The sequence below is a fragment of the Lepisma saccharinum genome, chromosome 4, assembly GCF_977018435.1.
Source record: "Lepisma saccharinum chromosome 4, izLepSacc3.1, whole genome shotgun sequence".
Classification (NCBI taxonomy): domain Eukaryota; kingdom Metazoa; phylum Arthropoda; class Insecta; order Zygentoma; family Lepismatidae; genus Lepisma; species Lepisma saccharinum.
The window spans coordinates 10,468,532-10,492,027 of record NC_139232.1 but is presented as its reverse complement, the minus strand read 5'-3'; the positions used below and the strand labels follow the sequence as shown (position 1 = coordinate 10,492,027).

The 23,496-nt window shown below is 33.9% G+C and overlaps 1 protein-coding gene across 8 annotated transcripts in view; it reads right to left on the bottom strand.

The window, feature by feature from the left end:
- Positions 1-23,496, bottom strand: part of Liprin-gamma (liprin protein kazrin) — a 664,640-nt gene that overhangs the window by 26,791 nt on the left and 614,353 nt on the right. For 7 of the 8 annotated variants that reach the window (XM_083120283.1, XM_083120288.1, XM_083120289.1 and 4 more), the window contains 10 exons: positions 22,795-22,922; positions 21,631-21,810; positions 19,189-19,420; positions 17,538-17,627; positions 15,418-15,505; positions 14,949-15,094; positions 11,587-11,780; positions 7,147-7,335; positions 1,470-1,628; positions 647-770 (listed from right to left, as the gene is read on the bottom strand). In XM_083120283.1, coding sequence (XP_082976409.1) covers positions 647-770; positions 1,470-1,628; positions 7,147-7,335; positions 11,587-11,780; positions 14,949-15,094; positions 15,418-15,505; positions 17,538-17,627; positions 19,189-19,420; positions 21,631-21,810; positions 22,795-22,922 — 1,530 coding nt within the window. The remainder of the gene's footprint in view (positions 1-646; positions 771-1,469; positions 1,629-7,146; positions 7,336-11,586; positions 11,781-14,948; positions 15,095-15,417; positions 15,506-17,537; positions 17,628-19,188; positions 19,421-21,630; positions 21,811-22,794; positions 22,923-23,496) is intronic. The other variant, XM_083120287.1, reaches the window with a different exon arrangement.

Genomic DNA, 23,496 nt, shown 5'->3' with positions numbered 1-23,496 from the left:
ACTTATAACAAGCTAGAAAAAAAAAAATAGGCGCAAAGACTTTTTCATTTGACTTCGTACTAATAAAGTGGTCATTGAATATACACCTAGGTATATTGTAATAAATGGGAACTTTTAATATGATCTTGTTCGATTTTAACTCTTTCATCATTCCTTCTTTACTCTTTAATTTTACAACACTGTGATTCCCACAGTCCTATCATGAATCAAAAATTTTAAAGTTAGATATCAAATAAGATAACACTATTCATCTTTCACAAATTAGATTTACATTGCTAGAATTGAAAATAGTTCATTAGAACTGATGGAACACACCCTTTGGAATGTGGTGTTATGTAAGTTCTATCAATGGGGTTAATTTTAATTTCAAAATAATTAATTGAAATAAACAATTATACTGTATTTAATCAGTATTTTGACATATAATATTTGTTTTCACACATTATTTTGACTGTTTCAAATAGTCTGCATCAGTTGAGTGCAAAAAAACAAACATGTAGAAATGCTACTGAAACACAGTGACTGTTATGATATACTTATTTCTTTAAACTAAAGCACACTGGTACAAGGCATAATTCATGTTCTTAATTAAAACTATTTGCTTAATAACTATCCAGTCTTCTTCTCATTCTGCATAATTCTGTACCTTTCAAGTTCTCTGCATATTCTGCAAGATCTATTCCTCTTGCCCATCGTATAAACCTCTGATTGGTCCAGACGAGGGGGTCAGTATCTACATTTTCGCACTGATGTCTTCTCACAGCTAATGCCTAAAAATCAACAGAAATGCATAAGAAAAATATTCTAATAAGGGTTGAACTAATTTGCATGTACATCATTAAATAATTCCAATGCTACAGAAATAATGATTGCTTTTTTGAAAAATTAAATATCTCTAGTATCAACTCTAATCTCCTCAAAACTTGTAAATTGTTTTATTTATGTAAGAATTTTCTGTTAAATAACACACATACTAAGACTGTAATACTACAAAATAAACTGTAATAGAACTAGTTAACAATAAAACTATATCTGTAATAACTAATGTTTTTAATTACTCAACACTTCAACACATTTCAGGAGAATGTCTTTCTGAAGAGGTATAAACAGGAAGACATTGATTTATTAATGTTTACAAATTGTATGTGTAGCCATTTCGCAAGAATTTAAGTTTAAAATTAGAATCCTGCAGTTTGTCTCAAGCAAAAGGCTGAATTCAAAGTAGAATGCCTTTTGTATGGATCTTTTGAATCAAAACTATGATTTACTGGTAGACATTGCATAGAAAATTTCAATACAACCATAATTATTTCCATTAAGATTATGAGAAGATAAAAACACTTATATACTCGAGGCAGATGTTGGCAAAACATTTTTGCATAAAAGCTATTGTTGCTAATAATGTAATGCAACTAATATGCCATGCAGCTTTCTTTGATTAATTTTATGTTATCATACTGTATACTTACTTGTCTATCATACTTCATCATTCTTAATAAATGAATGCCATGCACAATAGATGCTTGATGAAACTTTCGAGTCACACCGAGGAATTTTTCTAATTCTTTTTTACTAAGGTGATCTAACATCCTAGCATCTACCATGTTTGTAGCAAAGTTTTCAGAATACTGAAATAAAGTAAAAATAACATTGTGAATGATCATCAAGAAAGAAGTAAAAAATATGAAATTGAATTTATTAAAAAAAAGTCTAACATTAAGTATTAACCACATTTAATTTCTTCAAAATGTCTGCTATGGGAGCTCAATTTTTTCTAAGTTTTTTTTTTTAATACTGTTAAATATTCACAAATTCTGCATTTTCTTGTAATTACTTTAGCAAATGTTGCAAATAGGGGGTGTTGCAGTAGCTCAGTCAATAGGGCATCTGACTACCACGTGAGAGACCCGGGTTTGATCCTTGGTGGGGAAGAACCGGGATTTCTTTCTATCATGTATTGATTCAAAGAACTTATTTAATGAAACACTTGGGTTCGAACATACTTATATTAACTCCATAACACATGTATAATAAAAATCAACAACAAGTAACTATAACAACAATAATATATATGGCTGTTTCAGCCCATGGCTCCATAACTTCCACTAATATATAACAATATTCCCCTTGGTTGCAAAATGAAACATAATAATAACAACAATCATAACATTTCTAATCTGGTTCATATCTGCAAGGTGGTTTATATATCCTTGCAGACCTTCGTGGAAATGATGCTGCTGCAGTGGACTCTTGTTTCGAACATCCTGGCTTCTCCAGACCCTGCATACCTCCTTGTCTCTGCTGCTCCATTACTTCATTGTGAGCCACAGAAGGTAATTCCATATAGTCCAAGTTAGCAAATTGATTTTGCTCACCACCAAACCCTTCTGTACATCGTGTTGAGCGTTCACCATTACCATATCTTCCACTCTCGTTCCTTCTGGAAATCTCTGGCTTCAAAAATGAAAAATGAACATTTCTTGTGTAATTGTCCCTCTTAACTTTGAAAATTGAGTGCGACAATTGTCCTACTATCTCGTCTTTTTCATACTGCTTTTTGTCTGGACAATAATAACATACTCCAGATCCTTTCTTATAATGCTCTGCCTCATAAATAACCCTTGTTCTATCATTATGAATTAATTTATTGGCGTTTACTTTGTACGAAAATAGAATTTCATTTGGTGATTTCCCCATAATCACATTTACAGTATTGTTGTGATAGAACAACATTCTCTTTAAGAATTTATCTACAGAAGCATTGCGTCTGTTGACGTTGCCTTTTGTTATCTCTCCTGTTAAAGTCATGTACCTTTTGATGATTTGTACGTGCCTTTCAACTTCTCCATTTGCACATGGTCTATACGGTGGACTGTGAATTAATTTTATTCCATGATTGTTACAAAATCTCTGGAAATCCCTGCTGGCAAATGGTGGACCACCATCAGAACATATGGTATTTGGTATTCCAAATATGAAAAAATGATTTGTCAACTTCTCAACAGTTTCTTCAGCCGTTAAATGAACAACTTGCCAAACATTTACGTATTTACTAAATGCATCCACTAAAATAAGAAATTTATATCCATGGAAGAAAAAATGATCTATGTGTACTCTGTGAAATGGTTCATTTTCAGGCTTCCATGAAACATACTCTTGTTTATTTGGTGCTCTTGAATTTCTTCTGCACATATCGCACGACAGAACATAATTCTCTATATCCTGGTTCATGTTTGGCCACCAAAAGTACTTTCTTGCAACATGTTTGGACTTCACAACTCCAGAATGAAATTTGTGCAAGTCTTTTAGAACCTTATTTCTCAATAATTTTGGCACTACAATTCGCTCACCATGGCACAACATTCCATTATTGCAATTTAAGACATTTTTATTCTGAGAATAAATTTTCAATTCTCCATCAGCTTCTTTACGTGCTATATTCCTCCAATCCTTCACTGTGTATTCATATGCTAGTAACAATGTTTCATCCTGTTTCATTGCTTCAATTACTTCCTCAACTCTTAAAGGATCTTCACTCATCAATGTCTCATTATCCAAAAAATAAATAGGTAAATCCTCTTCTTCATTCACTAAACATGACACAGGTAATCTGGACAAGACATCAGCTATCCCTACATTCTTCGTGTAATGAATGGAATAACCATAATTTGCTAGAAGTAACCTCCATCTTTGCCATCTCATAGATACTGTAGGAGAAATTGCTTTGTCCGGATCTAATATCGATTTACCTGTTGAAGAACCTGTTAGAATTTTAAATTTGTTTCCTGCCAAATATATATGAAAATGTTTTATACCTTCCACTACTGCCAAACTTTCCTTGTCAGCTTGAGAGTAACTTTTTTGACTATCTGTTAAAGTAGCTGAAAAACATGCAATAGGTTTCAGCACTTCTTCTATTTCATGTGTCAACTGACAACCTATCCCATAGCCACTTGCATCCGTGACTAAAACTAATGGCAATCGAGTGTCAAATGCTACTAAAACAGGTGCAGAAACTAATAGCTGCTTAACTAGCTGAAACTCCCTCTCACATTCTTCGTTCCAAAACCACTGTACACTCTTCTTTTGCAATAAATAAAGATTAGGTATCCTAGAACTCAAATTAGGCAAAAATCGTGCATGATACGCCACTAAACCCATGAATGTCGCCAATTCCTTTTTATTCTCAGGCACCTTACATTTTAACACTGCCTGAACATGTTCATTCGTAGGTAAAATTCCATGTTCCGTGAATTTCCTTCCTAGAAAATTTACTTCATGAACAAAAAATTCAGACTTCTGCAAATTTACTTTTACATTGTACTGCATCAATCTTTCCAAGACTAATACAGTCAGTTTGTAACAGTCATACAATGTATCTGCTCCTAAAAGAATGTCATCAATAAATGATACCACTCCATCAATACCACCAAGTATTGTGTCCATGGCTCTTTGAAATACTTGAGAACTTATTTTAGTTCCAAATGGTAAACGTTTATGTACATACAAATGACCTTCATTTACAATGGTAAGAACACGTTGAGACTTTTCTTCGACTAATAATTGATGAAAAGCTGAACGTAGATCAATCTTCGTATACCACTTATGTGAACCTAACTTATGATAAAGCTCATCAAAAGTTGGAAGTGGATATTGTAAAGTATCTACATTTGGATTTACAGTTTTGCTATAGTCAGCACATACACGAATACTTCCATCTGCTTTTTGCACAGGAACTACAGGACTACTCCAATCAGAACTTTCTATTTCTTCTAAGATTCAACTTCCCTGATTCCCCATTCGATGTGTCTGTGTACAAGCTCCTTGTAATACTATTCCAAAATATTTTGTCCATTTGCCCTTGTACAGTATCAATTACCAAACTTCTTCTCCAATCGCCAAAGAGAATACGCAATCCTGCTCGACCAAGTATAGATTTTAAATCATTTAAATCTCCTACTATAAACGGAATTTCATAACTCAGTGAGTTATACTTTACAGGTAAGGAAATTTGACCCTCAAACTTCAACTTTTCTCCTGTGATAGTACCATAGCCATTTTTGAGTGGATTCAATCGTAAAATGTCGCTGCTTTTCCATACACTACTCTTAGGTAAAATATTAGCATAACTTCCTGTATCCACTATGAATTTAACTGGTTCATTGCAGATATATAGCTGAACATGTAAGGGTTGAATCTCATTGCATAATAACTCCTCAACATCCTTGCTACTTTCTTCACTTTTATGCTGTACAGTATTTATTACATTTATACTGAATATATTGTGCTGGCTTCCACTGTAGTCAAAATTATTACCTCAGGTTTTGTTTATCGCATCTTCCTCCTCAGAGGGTGTAGAAGAAGATCTGACATTTGATGTAGTCTTATTTAAATATTGCACAGCTCTTGAGGTGTAGTTAGGTTGTTTTTGATGCATGAAATCTGCCTTCTTCCCAGGAGATATTTTATCTACATCCTTTATTTCATTCTTGTATCTACAAACATTAGAAAAATGATTTATCTTGCCACAAAATCTGCAAGCTTTCCCCATAGCTGGACAACCTTCAGCTCCGTGTTTTGTTTTCGAACCACATCTATAGCAAATCCAGTTAAAATTCCTTGGACTGTCCTGTTGCAATTGTCCTTTATAACATTTCTTTACCTCTAATTTGCCCTTGTACATACTTCTTGGTGTGTATGTGTTAACTTTATGGATGTTTGAGTCTTGCTGAATGTGGCTACCAAATCTGTCTAGAACTTCATGATTCCTAATGTAGTCACAAACATCTTTGTACGTCTTTGGAGTCTCCATAATTAACTTCCTTTTTAATGTACCTTCCTCAAGTCCAAAAATGGTTTGCTGCTTTAATTCTATATCAAAATCTTCCGGCTTAAACCCACATGTTAATGACAACTTTTTAATTCGTGATATATAGTCATCCATTGATTCACCATGCTCTTTTTTAGCATTTTTAAATTTATATATCTCAAGCAACTTGTTTGTTTTAGGTTCATAAATATCAATGAGTTTTGTCAGCAAAACTTCGACAGGAAAACTACTAGGATCATTTGGAGCTAATTTAATATACAATGCCTCATACACATTATTTCCAATCACTGATAACAATAAATGAACCTTTTTATCTTCTTTAACTTCTTGTGCTTTTAAAAATGAATCAAATCTTCGTACATAAGCTTTAATATTACTTCCTACCTCATAGGACTCGAAGAATGGCAACGTATTCATTTTTCAAACTTCTTACAGTAGATTTGAATCTTCTATTCAACTACAATAATCTAATTAATTGTTAAACTCACAAATGTATCCAATCCATCGTCGCCACTTATCATGTATTGATTCAAAGAACTTATTTAATGAAACACTTGGGTTCGAACATACTTATATTAACTCCATAAGACATGTATAATAAAAATCAACAACAAGTAACTATAAGAACAATAATATATATGGCTGTTTCAGCCCATGGCTCCATAACTTCCACTAATATATAACACTTTCCACCTGTTCAAGCACCTCTAATGCCCACCCAGCCTCGTATAAAGTGGGTACCTGGAGGAAACTCTGAGGGCTAAAGGCAGTCAGGGGCATGGTGCTGATCACATCAATAGCACCTTTGTCCGTTATTAAAAAAGTGTGGGGCCCTAACTCCACACCCCCCTATAGGCCTTCATGGCATGGTGCAAAAGCACAGGGGAACATTTTACTTTACTTTACTTTACACATAGTTTTCTATTGACTACTCCAAAATTGTCTCTATGAAATAATTACATCTCTCTTGGAATAATGTAAGTGTGCAGTAATTCGAAGTTGAATTTGTTTCAAGGAAAACATGGAAACTGTAACTGGATCAATGTCTTGAGGACCTATAAAATCAAATCCTGCAATGCTCTAGGATCATTCTCAATGCCAATGAGAAGGATTAATTGCATTCTACAGCAAAACCAATTCAACTGAAATTATATGAATCTGTCAATATTTTTATTGATGTGAACAAATGAACTTACACTGCATTGATGATACAATGGCAGTGATAAATTAAATATATTTATTTTTACATGGTGCATATAAGGTTTTCCCTGGTAATTCTGGTAAGTACCACAGCAAAATATGGAATACCCTCTTACCTGAGCCAATCCAAGATCTGGAAGCCATTCACTCGAGACCCAGGTATGACCTAATTGAGCTATACATGGATATCTCACAAGAGAGGGATGCCTGTGCTCTTCTATGGCCAAGCGGAGCTTTTTCCGATGCATTGGGTGGGAGATACCCAGGCCCACTTCCAATTCCATGTCACTTAATTCTAGGAGAACCTGGAATGAAATTATACACTTCATATAATTCATTAACATTTCAAGGAATGGAAAATGTAATTAGCTATTAATGTACCTGAAACACATATTTAATTTACATGCAAATCTAGTTAGTTTTGTTATATTAATTTCAGTGGCCACTGCCACTATCAATCTTCGTTTTATTGCTTCACTGCTTGATGGCTATTGGCAAAGTGTGACAAGTTCGAGTAACAGAGCAAAACTGGATTTGTGGATAAAGTAAGAACTTTACTGCTGGAAGTTACTACTGTTTGCAATAGACAAATTCTACTGTTTCCAAATGCCTTCTACTGTGTACTATGAAATGTACTGAAAACCAACTGTAGGTCTACTGTGCAGCTACTGTATATCAAGTTGGGCAGGCTACTGTACTGAAAAAACAATTTGAATAATAATGCATAATTCTTGTTACAATATCAAATCATTTATTGTTCCCAAGAATAGATAGTTTAATTCTTGACATCACCTTTTCAGTGATTTAGAAGTGCATTGGAAAAACAGTAAAACTTCTCCTAATGGACACTTCTAAATTATGAACATTTTTAAATTCCCCGGCAGAAATACATGGGGTTTAATGGCAATATTACTTCTCAATAACGGACATTCTTAATAACGGACGCAGACACTGAAAACTACCTCCCCTAGGCAAATAAAACTTCTTAACCATAGAACACTGCCGTATGTAACATTTACATTTGCTTTGCACTCAAATCCCTCTCCTACCTCCCACCTACACACCCCTCCACCAGCAGTGCCTCAAGCAGTTTGTCCGACGTAAGGCATCACTGTGGTAGGGAGGGTGCAAGTGCTGATCTCTTCATTTGGTTTGTTATGTTGTGCACTGTACGTCAATTTTACGTAACTGTAGTAAAACGAGAAAAATCTTGCATGGAATTTTGACATTTGTAAATTCTATTTGGATAGTTAGATTTTGAGAACAAAAGTTTAGAAGCATACACTATTTTCTTGTAAAACTTTAAAATTACATTAGTTCCTTATTTACAGCGTTATGAACATTATTATTGTTTGTTTTTCATTCGAACTTTTCGCCTTCATTCTTAATGTAGGTATGGGCTTTTCAATCAATACATTCTCTTAAAATATTCTATGTTTCATAAAACCATGTTTATGCATTTTAAAATGAAGAATTTAACTCCAATATAAGGAAAATAAACAAAATAATGTTCACAAAGAATCGTCATTTTGTTTTCATGATGTAGAGGTTGTGTTAAAAATCGATCCCTTCATGTACGTAAAATTTACATAGCGCTAGTTATACTGTAATATTGGAACACGGCAGTGTTCTAGGGTTAATAACAGACAGCCTGAAAGAAAACTGTCGCAATTCCTGGAAATCGACACAACAATGGCCAGTATTCCGAACTAGCGTGCATTGTTTCATGTTACACCGAACATACTTCTTTTTAAAAGTGCAGACAGTGGACAGTATTCTTTGTGGTTATCTTGAGAAGTGTGCAGGGGCGCCGACTTGTCAAAATTATTGGGGGGGCTCTGATCACTGAAATAAATTAATGAATGACTCACTCTCTCCCTTTTATAAGTTTTGGCCTCAGTGTTCGGAATCTCATAAAAGCCCATGAATTCCTCAAAAATATCAAAATTTTTATTCACAGTTCGAATGCAGAATATTAATTCTCCATGGATGGATATGTCAAGTTTCGTCAAACATAATAGTAAAATATTCCCGACTTTTAATATCTGCTACCATGGAGCACAAAACAGATCTCCCTAATATATCAATGATCTCGTTCTGAATGTCATGTGAGAGCCATTTGTAGCCCGAACGTCCTATCCTCTCTCCTAGTTCATGCACATCTTATTTTGAAACTCTTTTTAGTAAAAATTTTAACAATACTCATAATTGCAGTACATACTTAGTATATAGTAATAAGTCATGTGTTTTGCTGTCTCTGGTCATAGCCCCCCCAAAGCTCATGGTTTAGCGGTCTCAGCCCCCAAAGTTGATGATCTACAACATTTCAAATGTGTATTTAAAGTTAAGTTCATGTGGCACAATTCAGAGTAAACATTGGGGGGGCTAAAGCCCCCCCAAGCCCCATGGAGTCGGCGCCTATGGAAGTGTGTCATTTTGAATGCAATAAATGTAGGGATACTTTAGTAAATTTAAATTCACCGTATGTAGTACAGTATTTTGTTCGTTGAATGTAGGAAAAGAAACACATTATGTCCATAAAGTACGTACTGTAATATGCTTATCCTATTGTGTAACATGCTACACTTTTTTCTCAATAGCAGACACTTCTTAATAACGGATATTTATTTTTCCCCCAGACCTGTCCGTTATTGAGAAGTTTTACTGTGTCTTAATAAATAAGATAATATAACTTTTTGTTAAGAAATAACTCAATCTTAAAGCAGCTAGTAGTTTGAATACATGATCATATCAGTTGTTTTTTTTCAGCTTTGAATTTCCTTGGTTATTATTATCTGTGTAATTCAATTGCAGAAAGGATCCATCTTTTGATCAACGTAGTCGACAGTGAATGTCAATGTATGTCTAAAACAGTATGTTTTTCAATTTTCTACAAGTGTGTTAATCACTATGAAGCTACACACTTAAAAACGTGTTCACTATATATTATATTCTTTGTTGTGTGAAAGTATTCCTTTCTAGCAAATTCCACATGCTTTATCATATATTTATTTTAGTTTATATAATTTTTCCATTGCATTTTCAGTTGTATAGGTAAGACATTTTTTGATTACTGATAATAGTACTATTTTCATATAGCAATATACTGAACACAATAAAGGATGTTAGTTGTACGATAATGTTGATATTTTTCATTAATAGACATAACCTTTGACTTTTCTTGTATTTTTATGTTCACTAATAGTCATAACCTTTGATTTTTCTTCTATTTTCTATGTTATTCCATACTCTCTTATACTTTTTAATATGCATAAGTATGTGTTAATTCCTTTGTACTCAAAATCATACATGTAATTTTATTTTATACTCTTTATACTTTTTAATATGCTTAAGTATGTGTTAATTCCTTTGTACTCAAAATTATACATGTAATTGACCTATCTCATATCATAGTGCTATTTGTACTCATATGATCAAGTGGATGGAAATAAATCTTATCTTATCTTATCTTACATTAGCAGTACAGTCCAGCTACTTACACAGTGGGACTACCAAAAACAGTAGAAAACATTAGCAGTACAGTTCATCTACTGAAAACAGTAGAAACAGTTGGACTACTAAAACCGAACTTTTTTAATATATTGTTCATGTATTTAGCTTAAATATATGGGTAATTGCTGATTATGTATTATACAAATTATTAAAACAAACTTCTAAACCAGAATTTAAGTAAAGTTTTTAAAGCACTTAGAGATTGGTTCACCTACACCACTGATCGTTCTCAATCACATTCTTCTGATGACCGACCAGGTTTCCCCTTGGTTGGGTGGGGGAGGGGGAGGGAGCCTAGGTGAGTGGCTATTTAAAAAGATGCAGCCTGCAAGCATCAGTTCCACTGTTCCAAACAGCATTGGTGGGAGAACACTGCTTGTTCCTTCCTGCTTTCTGTGCTGTGCTTAGCAGAAGCAGTGATGCTACATGAAGGGAAATTTTCCTTGGTGCAGATAAATATAGGTCCATTTTTAGGTAAAAGGGGAGATTTTATGAAATATATAGAAATCACCAAACTATTTGAAGTTGTCCAACTTCTGTTTTTGATTTACTTGCATACCTGCATTTGTGGTTTATTTTTAGTACGTCTAATTAATCTGGATGGGGTGTATAATAAATACATACAATAAATAAGAATTGTGGTAAACCAGATCAAATTTTCAGAATACGCCATTGTCGTCATGCATCCTGTAGTTGCATTTTTCTTACTTTACATTGCTTGCCCTTTTAGGTTAATCACAATCAAACTATGAAGGACAGCCATGAAGGCAGTCCTTCAAGGTTCCTCTTGTGCAATCCTAGTTTTCAATGGTGGGGGCACATTGTTTTCAAAGATAGATCTTTATCCAAGCTCTGATGTGTTTTTTGTGCACTTGAGGAAAAATATATTTGACAATTTACAATATATCAAGATTGAAATTTAGGAAGACATAAATGCAATCCATGCCCTTTTAATCAAGGGTCTACGGAAGAAAAGAAAATTCAAATTCAAATTATGAACAAAACTTTGTCAATGAATAGACAGCAGGAGCAAACCACAATACCTTTCCACTCTTGACGTTCTCAGCACATCGAGGACCATATTGTGGCATGCCAAGTGCTATCTCCAACCATGCCAGAACTGTAGGAGCTCTCCATCTTTCCATGGGAATAGACGCAGCCTCTCGAAGTATACGTAACTTCTCTGCATATCCTTCTTCAGTAAGAGGAGACCAACTTCGATATGGATCACTCATATCTGAAAAGCAAACAAATGTGCCTAAATTTCCACTCTAATATGCAGTTAAGAGACCAAAGCAACATTTTACAGCCTTTATATATCTCCATTTCGGAAACATTTAGCAAGACGTAGGACTCAATGCAGAAGCACGATAAGACTTTCCAGGCATATTTGAGTTATTAAAAATAAAGTAGAATAAACATATAAAGTGTAATGCAAACAATTTAAATAATAATACAGGCATACAGCATTAAAAAAACCACTTGAAATTACTGCATAAATAGTGTTTTTTTGAAAATGCAAGATAATTGGTCGATTTGGTTTATTTTACTTCGCTTTTGTGCCACAAAGATGAGAATGAGTGATGATAATATGATGAAGTGACACTCGCAAAGAACACCCATGCCCAGGCTGGGATTCGAACTCAGGACCCTTGGTGTGCTGTGCTAACCACTCCACCATGGAGGTCAGCATGAGATAATTGGGATTGGTATTTGGAACTGAAGAAGTCCATGTTATTGAGATACTAAATAAAACATGACTTCTGCAATATGATCTCAGACAAATGTGAACACCATTTGTCATTCGTATAATCAGATTTCAAATTTTCTGAACGTCTTCAGTAATCTCTGAGAAAGTGCATCTGTAATGATTACAATAAGCAGAGAAATTATCAGTGGATCCTTAATAAAAACCTGTTTTGGAATAGTTTTAAAATGTAGAAATCTGTGAATTAAGCATCTTATTTTAGATAAGCAATAGGAGTGTTAGTGATAAAATTCTCAGACTTAATGGAAAAATATAATTACTTTAAGAAATCATCTTGTCTTTCTCAAGACTCGAAATTTATTAATATACTTATTCTAATGTAAACAACATACATAATAGTGAAAATTGGGATGATGCCAGAGATTGGCTTGGTAGCTTAGTGTGGTAGACCATTCACGAGGAACACCAAAGACTAAAGTTACATCCCTGGTTGAGCCTATAATTTTCACTAACTTTGGAATAAGTTAACTTCTTAATTGTTTAGAAAAAAATAATATGAGGAGAAATGATGGCAACTGGCAGGCAACAAGATATTTTTAACATTTTAAATACTGTCATTATCTCAGACATTATGGAAGTTGTGGAATCTGGTTAAGTACTTTGGCATCAGAATCTATGAATTAATTTTACACATCAGTGTTAAAATGTTTTATGTCCAACATGAAAATTATGTTTGTTATCTGAAATTGCAGTGGATGTGTTTATTTTTAACCTTGGACCTAAGACGTTTCCTTAGAATTGAATTTGTTCACTGCTTATAATTGTTATTCATGTACAAAGTGTGGATTAACCACTTGCCTGATTAACCCGAGTTAACTCGGAATTTGTTTTTGCTTTACATATTATTTACCCGAGTTATCTCGTTAAAATCGTGCAACTGCAGTGCACTTTTCTGCCTACCCGAACAGACTCGTTTGAGCTTTAAAAGGTGTTAATTCTCATTTTGGCCACTAGGTGGAAGGTGTAGATAGCTTGCTGCCATCTACCGGATTCCCTATGACACTACGTATTTGTCACCTTTCCAGTGGTACTTGTGGTCGTTGTGTGAGAGTAGTGCCAAAACTTACAGAGCGTTTTTGTGTTGTGAATACATTCTGTTCATGTTTTAGTGTTTTCCATCGTGTGAAGAACGACAAGTTGAGCGACTACAAGCTTACAAACAGTAAAGAGGAGGAGGAGGAGGAAATGGACCTGAGTGGAAGTGATACAACAGTGGACAGTGTGTGTACTGAAGAGACAGATACAGATAGTTGTGGTGGTGTACAGTCGCCTTCCAAAATCTTTACTTTGGTATATGATTTGTTGGGAAAGGGGTACTGTTTGACAATGGACAATTATTATAACTCACCACAACTTGCAGATCTGTTCATTTAAAAAAAGACTGATGTATTTGGAACACTAAAACGCAGTAGGAAAGATGTACCACAGGCTCTAAGAACAGCCAAGTTGAAGTAAGATGAAGAAGTAGGGTTGCAATGTTGCAAAGTGACTCACGAAATGGAAAGATAAAAAGGATGTGACATTGTTGTCAACCATCCATTCTGTTAAAATGATGACTAACACAACGTCAGAAAGCAAAACTTAAACCACGAGTGGTGGTCGATTACAATGCAAAATGGGTGGTGTTGATCAGCATCTTGCTTCGTACGCCACACCAACAAAGTGTGGCAAAAAGTACTATACAAAGATTTTCTTTCATCTGTTGGATCTCTCTCTGGAATTCAACATTAAAATGTGAAGACATTTTATTTTCCACAGTTTATATGCTATTTTGAAACATTTGTAGTACTTTCCATGTATGTACGAGTTAACTCGGGTTAATAATTATGGAGGTTTTTTTAATAGTTTGGTAACCTTTTTTGACCCCAAAAATAAAAAATTCATTACTGTTCCTTAATTGCCGATATCGGTACATTACAAACACGCAATAAAAAAAATGTGTAAAATATGGACCACTTTTGGGAAAATAATGTGTCAGGCAAGTGGTTAAGCTTGCTTTTTTGAAGATATTTAACTACTTGTATATGTTTTGTCCAACAATGTGCTTGAACAAAATCTATATAAGATATACTATGTCTCCAAGTTGGATTATTATACTGTATTTATCCAAGCTACTAAACTGTTGGTCATTTAGTATAAGTTACTAAGACGTCTCAGAAAATACTTCTTGTCTTTAAGTAGTGGTAATGTTGTTGCCTTTAATCAAGGGGTCCCAGGTACGATACCCAGTGGAGATACATAGTGGTTCGGATCCCACTTTAAACTGTAGGCCCAGTCCCAATTAGTCTTTCAGTGCATAAAGTGGACTTAGAAACAAAACCACACAAACTCTAATCTACTGGACTATAAGACTTCCGCAGAATACTCTGAGATTTCCTTACGGCAGCATTTTCTCTCTTTTTTCTTATCAGTTAATGAGAAATCTCATTCAACCAGTATGTCATCAGGTGATATTTTCAGTCACCACCAAACCTAACTTTTGCCAAAATAATAAAAATTCCACCAAATTTGAATTTAAAAATTAATTTCTCCATTTTTTTAGGTCATTTTGACATTGCTTGCTAACCTGTTGCATTATGAATTCTTAGTAAACATACATCAACGATAATCCAGTATAAAGTACGTTTTGATCCTTACCATCTTGATTAGGGCTTGCCACCTTTCTATGCCTATTTCGAGCAAATACCCTCGATATGCTACCCCACGTTCCTCCTCTGCCACTCCGAGTTTGACTTTTTCTTCTTGTTTCAATTTCTGGAGGATTACTTAGTTGCTCCACAGACCTATAGCAAAATAATTAAATTTTAGCAAATGTAAAAAAAAACTAGTAACAAAGTTAGGATGCTACAATGAAAAATGTAACAAAATAGAGAATAAGCATCTATTTCAGCAAAAGTATTCACTGCAGTTGTTAACTTAATGTTTTTGTAGAAAAAAATAGTAACAATATAATAAATTTTGCATAAAAATATAAGAAACCCTATTTTGACAATTTTATAGTCCAAGCACAAGGCTGCGAGAGCTTGTATATGATATTATGATGATGGTTTCAAGAAAGTTCTTTCTCTTATGTCAAATTCATATTGAGGATTCTTTCAACACTTACCGTGAAAGAATACTATTGTCAATTGACCTGGAGAAAGCATTGGCATTCAAAGGAGATAGAGAAGGGCTGTCTTTTGGTGTTGTTGTTGCTGAAGAAATAAAATCACACATTTTTATTAGTAAAAGTCCATACTTACAATGTATACTCCATCTTATATAACAGTATATGATTGTACTCAATGCAGTGTAAATATTGGGGAGGGGTTAACCTTTCCTTTTAGTTAAAGAAACTTAACTTGCGTAACTTCTCATCCACTATTTTCATTGAAGATCTATTGCTACGTTTCAAGGGAGACAACCATTTGAATTTACATATCAAGTGGAGTGATCATTATTCCATTTCATATTGATTGACATGTACACATATCGAGGGTTTTAAGATGTCTCAGATGACTAGCATACATGACATGTAGCCAGTTCAGCAATATATTTAGCAGCATTTAGATGAAACTTATTTTCATCTAAATGCTGGGAAAATATCTTCCTTGATTTCATAAATAGTTGGCACATAGTGAGTTTTTTAGTTTTCCTACTCTATTTGAAGCAATTCTTACATAATGCAGCTAGCACGTTATAAATATTCTGTGTAGCTAGGAATTTTATACAAAAATACATACTTTCATTTTAATGGAATGGTTAACAGGAGTATTTAATGAGGATGAGTGATGATTAGATGAAACCAATGAAGGAACACTCACAAATAACACCTATGCCCAGTTCGAGATTCAAACCTTGGAAGATCAAAAATCTATCACTTAATGTGCTTGGCTACTGAACGAAGCTGTTAAGGAGTATACTAACTTTATTCTCAAGCATATTTAGATTATTCTGTTGAGAATTGGTAAGAGTTCTTTTTCACTCTTAACTGCAGAAGATATACTGCACACAATTCTAGGTAATAGAGAACTAAGTGTAACAGAAGACTGGATTCATGTTTTCCCATTTTCTTTGAAATGCTGATAATGATTTGGTGATAGGGATCACTAAGGTATAAGAGATTCATGTGAACTTGAACTTTTTACTTTATTCTATTTTCATCATGATGACATAATTACCAAGCAAAGTTCTATTGCACATTTTCCCCTTATTATATTCGCTTTTCAAATATATATAATTGAATTAAAATATTTGTAAATTTTAGCATGGTCTGTAAATTAAGCATATTTCCTAGCATAAATTTCAAGAAAACCACATCAAATTAAAGATTCTCCAACAATAATGATTTAACTTGAACAGCTATCACTACCTGTCATTATGCTAATAACCCATTCGTTTTGACAGAATATTTTTGCCACTAGAATTATTTTTTATCTATTTCGTGTTAAGCAGGGACTGTTTAGTGGTAAGAATAAATACATAATTTGTGTTTACAAAGAATTTTCACTCTTAGAAAACTGTACAATTGCTGACGTTTTTTAAATAATAATAAACCAATGACATTATAATTCTTGATAGCATATTGTAGTATATCTGGCATTAGTGATAAGTCAAAGACTGAATTTTGCCCTAAATGGCTATTTTGTTTTGTCAACAGTTCAATTCAGGGTAAAACTGTGAACTAAATTAACCCAAAGCTTCAATCCCTTGCACAACAAGCACTCTATGCAAATTTTATTATGCATAAAACTATTTATTTTGACTCTTAGTGCCTGTTTTGATCTATAGTGTCTATGAGTACTTATAAGGTTTAACAAGAAGTGAGAAGTGTATTAGTGCTCTACGTTTGTGTTTTTCTATAGGTGAATGAAAGAAGTACGAGACTGATTTTTTTAAATACCAAAATTCTAGCAAATACATAACATCAAGGGGCTCCCACATAGCCAAATTGTTAAGTTTTCTTGCCTTTTGTTTGAACAGTCCCTGGTTCAAACCCTAGTGAGAGCACAAATTTTGATACTGACCCAGCACCATGAGAATAATTGGTGGACTACTTGAAAAGAAGTAGCGAGGTCTGGTCTAAAAAACTCCTTTAACAAATGAACTTTTGTGTTACCCAATGAAAAGCCAAGAGTTGTTGCACTAGAGAGTTTTTTTTAAGTGCATGTTAATTAAACTACATGTATAACACACATACAAAATCATTATATTAAGATTGTACATTTTTTCAGTTCATTAACTTACATTGGTACATATGTGGTGCTGTTACTGAAGAAACAACAGATATGGAATCCATATCTATATTGCTGCCTTCAACAGTAATGGTTGGAGTTCCTGTTGAAAAACACTAGCTATTAGATATCCATAAAAGTAAAAATACAGTATCAGTTCATTTGTGTATTGAAATTAGTATAAATTCAAATTATGTTAGTTGTTAGTACAGTGTTTTGTAGCTATGTAATATATAAATTTATTATTGAAACAGCACCAGTTTGTACAATAAAGTACAAAGTCTCCACATAATTTGCAGGTACAATGAAATAATTTTTTCGTACCATGTACATTTTACTAAAACATCTTTTGATTTTTAAATGTTTGGCTTAAATTCATTAGTAATGACCAGGAAATGAATTTATATGTAGTAAACATGTGCTAAATATGTAAATACATATTTAGTTATTTTCACCAAAACATGGAGTTAAATATGGACTTAAAATTGTGAAAATTAATTTTTTTATAATGTAAGACACTATGCATGTAACTCTTGAGTTTTAAAACAATTGATTGCACTCTCATGATTGAGACTATTACCATGACTGTCTTGAAGAGAAACCAGAAGCAAATCCCATATGTGTCACAAATGTGTTGCTTCTGGTGTTGCTGTCGGGCATGCAAGGAGTAGCGAGGGAAGGGTTAGCAATGGGCTGCTCGACTTGGGACACTCTTCCAACATTGCCAAACTAATGTTTGTAACAACCAGGAATGGATGTTTGAGCCCTCATTCTTTACTGTTGACAACAATTGTAAATAAACAGGAATTTCAAGTGTTTTACAATAGCGAAAGCAAACATTTGGAAGGTGTCAAATTGAAGAAAGAAAAAAAAAAAAACACGTTATTGTTTGGATGAAAACTTGTAATTAACGTAATTTGAAGTTGTGAAAAGTTCATAAACTTCTGTTTCTTTAATGTCACTTCAGACTTTGACAGTAATTCGCAAGAAATTCACCCAACTCTTTCGGTCATATGGGGACATGTACTTATTATTTTTTCTTTGCACAAATATGTTGAGAAATGTTCTGAAATATGGAAATCTGTAAAAAGAACTAAAATATGTAAAATATGATCCAAAACCTAATACATGTACAAATATGGAAAATAAAAACTGAATTTTTCGAGTCTACATGCCATGATGAACAAAGATAATACAAAATATAACTGATTTCATCTTCGTACATAAATTATGTGTTTACACATAAATCCGCTTCCTGGAAATGACTTACAAACTGGTGCAATGTAAGCTTTGTTTATTTGCATTTGCAAGACTCTACTTATGAAACTTACATTACTAGCATGAATACCTGTTACTGACCTTAAAATCTTACATAAGAATCAGTTAGTAGTGTACAAAAACGTAGCAAAGTGCAGTTGCATTCCAGGATAGAAAGAGAAAGCTTGAACAACAATTCAGTTTTTTTTAGTGCATCTACAAACGACAGAGTGCTAACGTGCTTTCAAAGAAACAAAACTTAGAATATAGGAAAATAGTTTTCAAATTTACTGTTGTTTGTCTTTAAAGAAACACCAACTGTTGGATAAATCTCTTCTTTAATTTTTCAAAAAGAAAGATGACAGATTCCTATATTCTCCCACACAAAGTGATGCTAAAAGAGTTACCATCTGTTGTCGAATCGGAGAGATTGCCTCCTCCTGACGTAGCACCAGATTCTCGGTCAGAGCTTCCTCTCACACCTGAATCTGCACTACTACCTCTGTCTGCAGGTAGAGCCGTACTTGGCCCTGGCAAACTTGTAGGCGTCATACCTCCTGGTGTTCCAGAGCCATTCACCCGCGACATTAGGCTCTCTTGGTCAGAAAAGCACCCAGCCTGGGCAAGCTGCCTCTTGGTCTGAAAAGAAAGAAGAAAAAGTAATCAACATAAATGAAGAACATGCTATAGCCATCTGCAGAGATAACTTATCTTCTTGAGGTTGAAATTTGAGTGCTTCAAGAAATGGTCACCACTTTACACTACTATTGCACATTTCAAATGTATATCATTCGTAATACTGTATTTAAAAAATGAATTTCCAACCTTGTTTGGTACTGAAAATATGTAGATAGATTATATATAACACAATTTACTTTTGTACTCAGTCATGACGTGTGTTCATCAGAATGCATTTTATAAATTAATAACATTAAAATATACAACATATCTTGCCACATGTGTTTATATGTGATCTAAAAAATGAAAGTACTCTTGAAATTATTTTGTATCAACTAAAATAGAACTGTATGAAAAATAAATAATAATTTCAATAAAAACACCAAGAACCTGCAAGTCAGTGTGATAAAGTCTCATACAGTGTTGGGTAATACGTATCGTATCACACCAAAGGCATGAGTCGAACCCGGGAACCCTGGCATAATAGCACAGTAGACTAATCACTTTGCCAAGGAGTCCGGCTGAAGCGCTGGAAGTAACTTATTACAAGCATATTACACCGGCGACCCTCAGTGGATCTTTAAAACTCTGCTGACACGGGAATCGACAGGAAATCATTTGAAGTAACGTAAAGTCAGCCTTATGCAAAAAGCACGATTAACGACAGGATGGAACTGGCTCAATGACTTTAAGGATCGGAAATTTGAATCTCCCTTAAATAGATCATGATAACAAATCTCGCTCTCAGTTGTAGTCCGAAAGTTATAGAGTAAACAGTTGTGGTTTCAAAGTTATAGATTGAATATCGGTGCTATGCAAGAGTTAGAAGCAGGGAGTTGTGCTCCCTAAAGACGTTTCATTTCAGGACCATGACTTATCATCCAAATAAGCGGAGACGATCATCTACAGGCAAACAAATATCCTTTCTATTATTATCATGAACCTGCCATATCCAGTCCATAGAAGTGTTAAATATTGAATGTCGTTCGTGTTCCCCTTATTTCACAGGGGCGAGTCTCCTTACATGTAAAAGGTATCTCTCATATAAGCGAGTTGCCCTAGACTGGCACAGACTAGATTCGATCCCCAAAAACCCATAAGGGTTTTATACGGTATGACCATTATGATAGTTTTTCTTTCCTTCCTCTGTCAGTAAATTAAACACTATTTTCGTTTTGCCTGTATTACTTTTGAATTTCAGATGAGAGGTACTGCTTCCAGGGTGACCACTCTAGAAATATGATAAAATTCAAGTATAATTCCTGGTGTTCAAGGCGAACTTTCCAAAAATTCAAGGCTACAAGCAGATGTTCTCTCTATTTCAACCTTACCTATTATTACTGCCTCTCACCATTCACACACATACACACAAATATAGAAACATTATAAAGGGTCTGCGATATTCTAGTTTATCCAAAAATTCTAATTCAGTTCAATTAAACGGTATACATATTTAAGATATTTCATTTAAGGTGCGGAGTTTACATATGCCATTTCACATACTCAGACTCGAAATACATCTACAAACATAAGTCACAAATGTTTCAGGATATACCAATCTACGAAAAATTGTTATTGTACAAGAATTTCAAACTCAAATCTACCTGATCAACTTCAAGATATCTTATCTTGTAATAATCATTTGTTTGTTAGGTAGATTGTTCTGCAAAAGACACTAAAAAAGTAAACGAACTGTTTTATTTTCCACTCAGCTTTCTTCTCCTTCATCGATAAGAATAAAAGCTAAACTGTGAACACTTGCCTCAGGACATTTATATAAATTCAATGGAATTTGGATTAATAAAGTTGTAATTTTTCACGCCTACGGAGGAAAATTCATGTAGAATTCACACATAATTCCATGAGTAGCCACCCTGTGCTTCACTGCCAACAAATTTGGTTAGGCTTAATTTATTTATGTTTCATTGATATTTGTAGGGGGCATGAGGGGGATTTCCCCCCTCTGCTTGATAAATTTTATCAATGGGGGAATGTTATATGGCATAAAGTCATTATCTCATGCTGTTCATAGACAGTCAGTAGAATTTCCCCCTAATGGAAATTTCTTAACTACCACACTGGATATTTGTGACAATTTTTGGAAAATTCTCAAATACGGAGCACCTAAATACTTTGAAGAAAGGTTGTATGCAACCAAAGCACCCACTTACCTCCTGTAGTTGCTCTTGCAATTGTTGAACCTGAGCCTCTTTCATGTTGAGTTGTGCAGCAAGTGCCAAGCTACGTTCTGCTTCATCACGAGCGTGCTTCAACAAACTCCACCTTTCACGTTCCCTCTCCTCACGCTCGGCTGATAATTGTTGCAGGGAGGCTTCACTCTCTCTCATTCGCTGAAAGAAATGCATTAGTTTCTTTACCAAAGCATTTATAATTACATTGTAACAACTTGAATATTCATAAGAAATTGGTATTTCATGAAACATATTGTAAACATAAAACAGATAAAATCACAACATATACCTTGTTGAAGTTGATGTCATTCTGAATTTAATGTAGTTACAAGGAACGGCTGAATGCTTCACTGGCATGGTCAGAATATCAAGTTCTTCCACTTTTTGTTCCATTTCAACTATTTTAACAATGTTTTAACACTTGCATGATTAATTCTTTTCTTCCATCCCTGAAGAAGGATTGAGGTACAAAAATTCGGTGAACAAGCAAAGTGCATGTTGTGATTTTGTCTCAGTTCTTTTGATAACTTTAATATTGTGACTTGCAAGCCCTTCTAAACATCAACTATTGGGAAAAGGTAAAGAGTGGGCAATAAACCCATTGCAATTGTGAGACAAAGGCAGTACATTTTTCAATCTGTCATGAGAATATGTAATATATTTTGTTTGACACGTAGTACAAAACTGCCTGTAACTGTAAAGAGAAGTACAAGGTACATTTCACATAGTTCAACAATTGAAACACAAGATCATTATATTTTATTTCTAAAACGTCCAATATGCTCGCACTCATCACCATGTTGCCTACATTGTCTGCATGTATTTGATAGTTTACACTGTATACATGTAGAATATAGAGAATTATTGTTTACATGTACATGCGTACACACACATACACCCCTCACCCCCCCCCCCCACACACACACACACGCGTGCATGCACATGTACACACCACACAATATTGTCTGTACCAAAGATAGTTCAAAGCACAAACTGAAGGTAAAAGCACTTTACTCAATTTTACAAGTTCTAAATTTCAACAACCATAAAAAACAACACAGTTTATGAATTGAAATTACAATACTGTGGTGAACTACTTTATATTGTATTTTAATGATATCATTTAATAAATAGCAGTATTACCTGTTCATAATTCCTGATAAAATCTCTCAGTTCTTTCTCCTTGTCTTCTAACGTTCCATAAAGCTGTTTCATTTGATTCAAAAGATCAAATTTCTCAGCTTTCAATCTTTTTCTGTCTGCTTTCAGGGCTGGAATGAAGTATTAATATTTCTATAATATTCATTTTCTTCTGTTAATAAATAAATAAGTTCTCCATAACATAGTAGTACATTTTTAGCTGTAAATTGTAACATGTGGTCACAAGGTGAAGCAAACTTTGTAAACTTTATTATAATTTTATAATTATTATATTATTATACATAAATCAAGCAGCTAAAACATGAAGACAATTGCAGGAATGAATCCTAATTTTCTACCAAATTCAATCTACTTTTCATATTATTTTCACTTCTTCAATAAAAATTAATACTTTTTTTAAATTATTATTTCATACCATAATATATAATTTCTTTGTGCTCTATGTAAATAAGAATAATATAGGTGAAAGGAAGGTAGAGATCACTGAGAGAAGGACAACATCTGTTCACTGTATTGGTGTATATGCAGACACTGATGAAGAATGTTGTTGTATGTTGTATGTGTATGTATGTTGTTTGTGTGCTACACTGTTTCGTATGCAAAATAATCTAACAGAGTTACTTTTAGTGGTTTTTATTTTATTTTATCTGAGACGTTTCGTTCTGGTTTCCCAGAACTTATTTC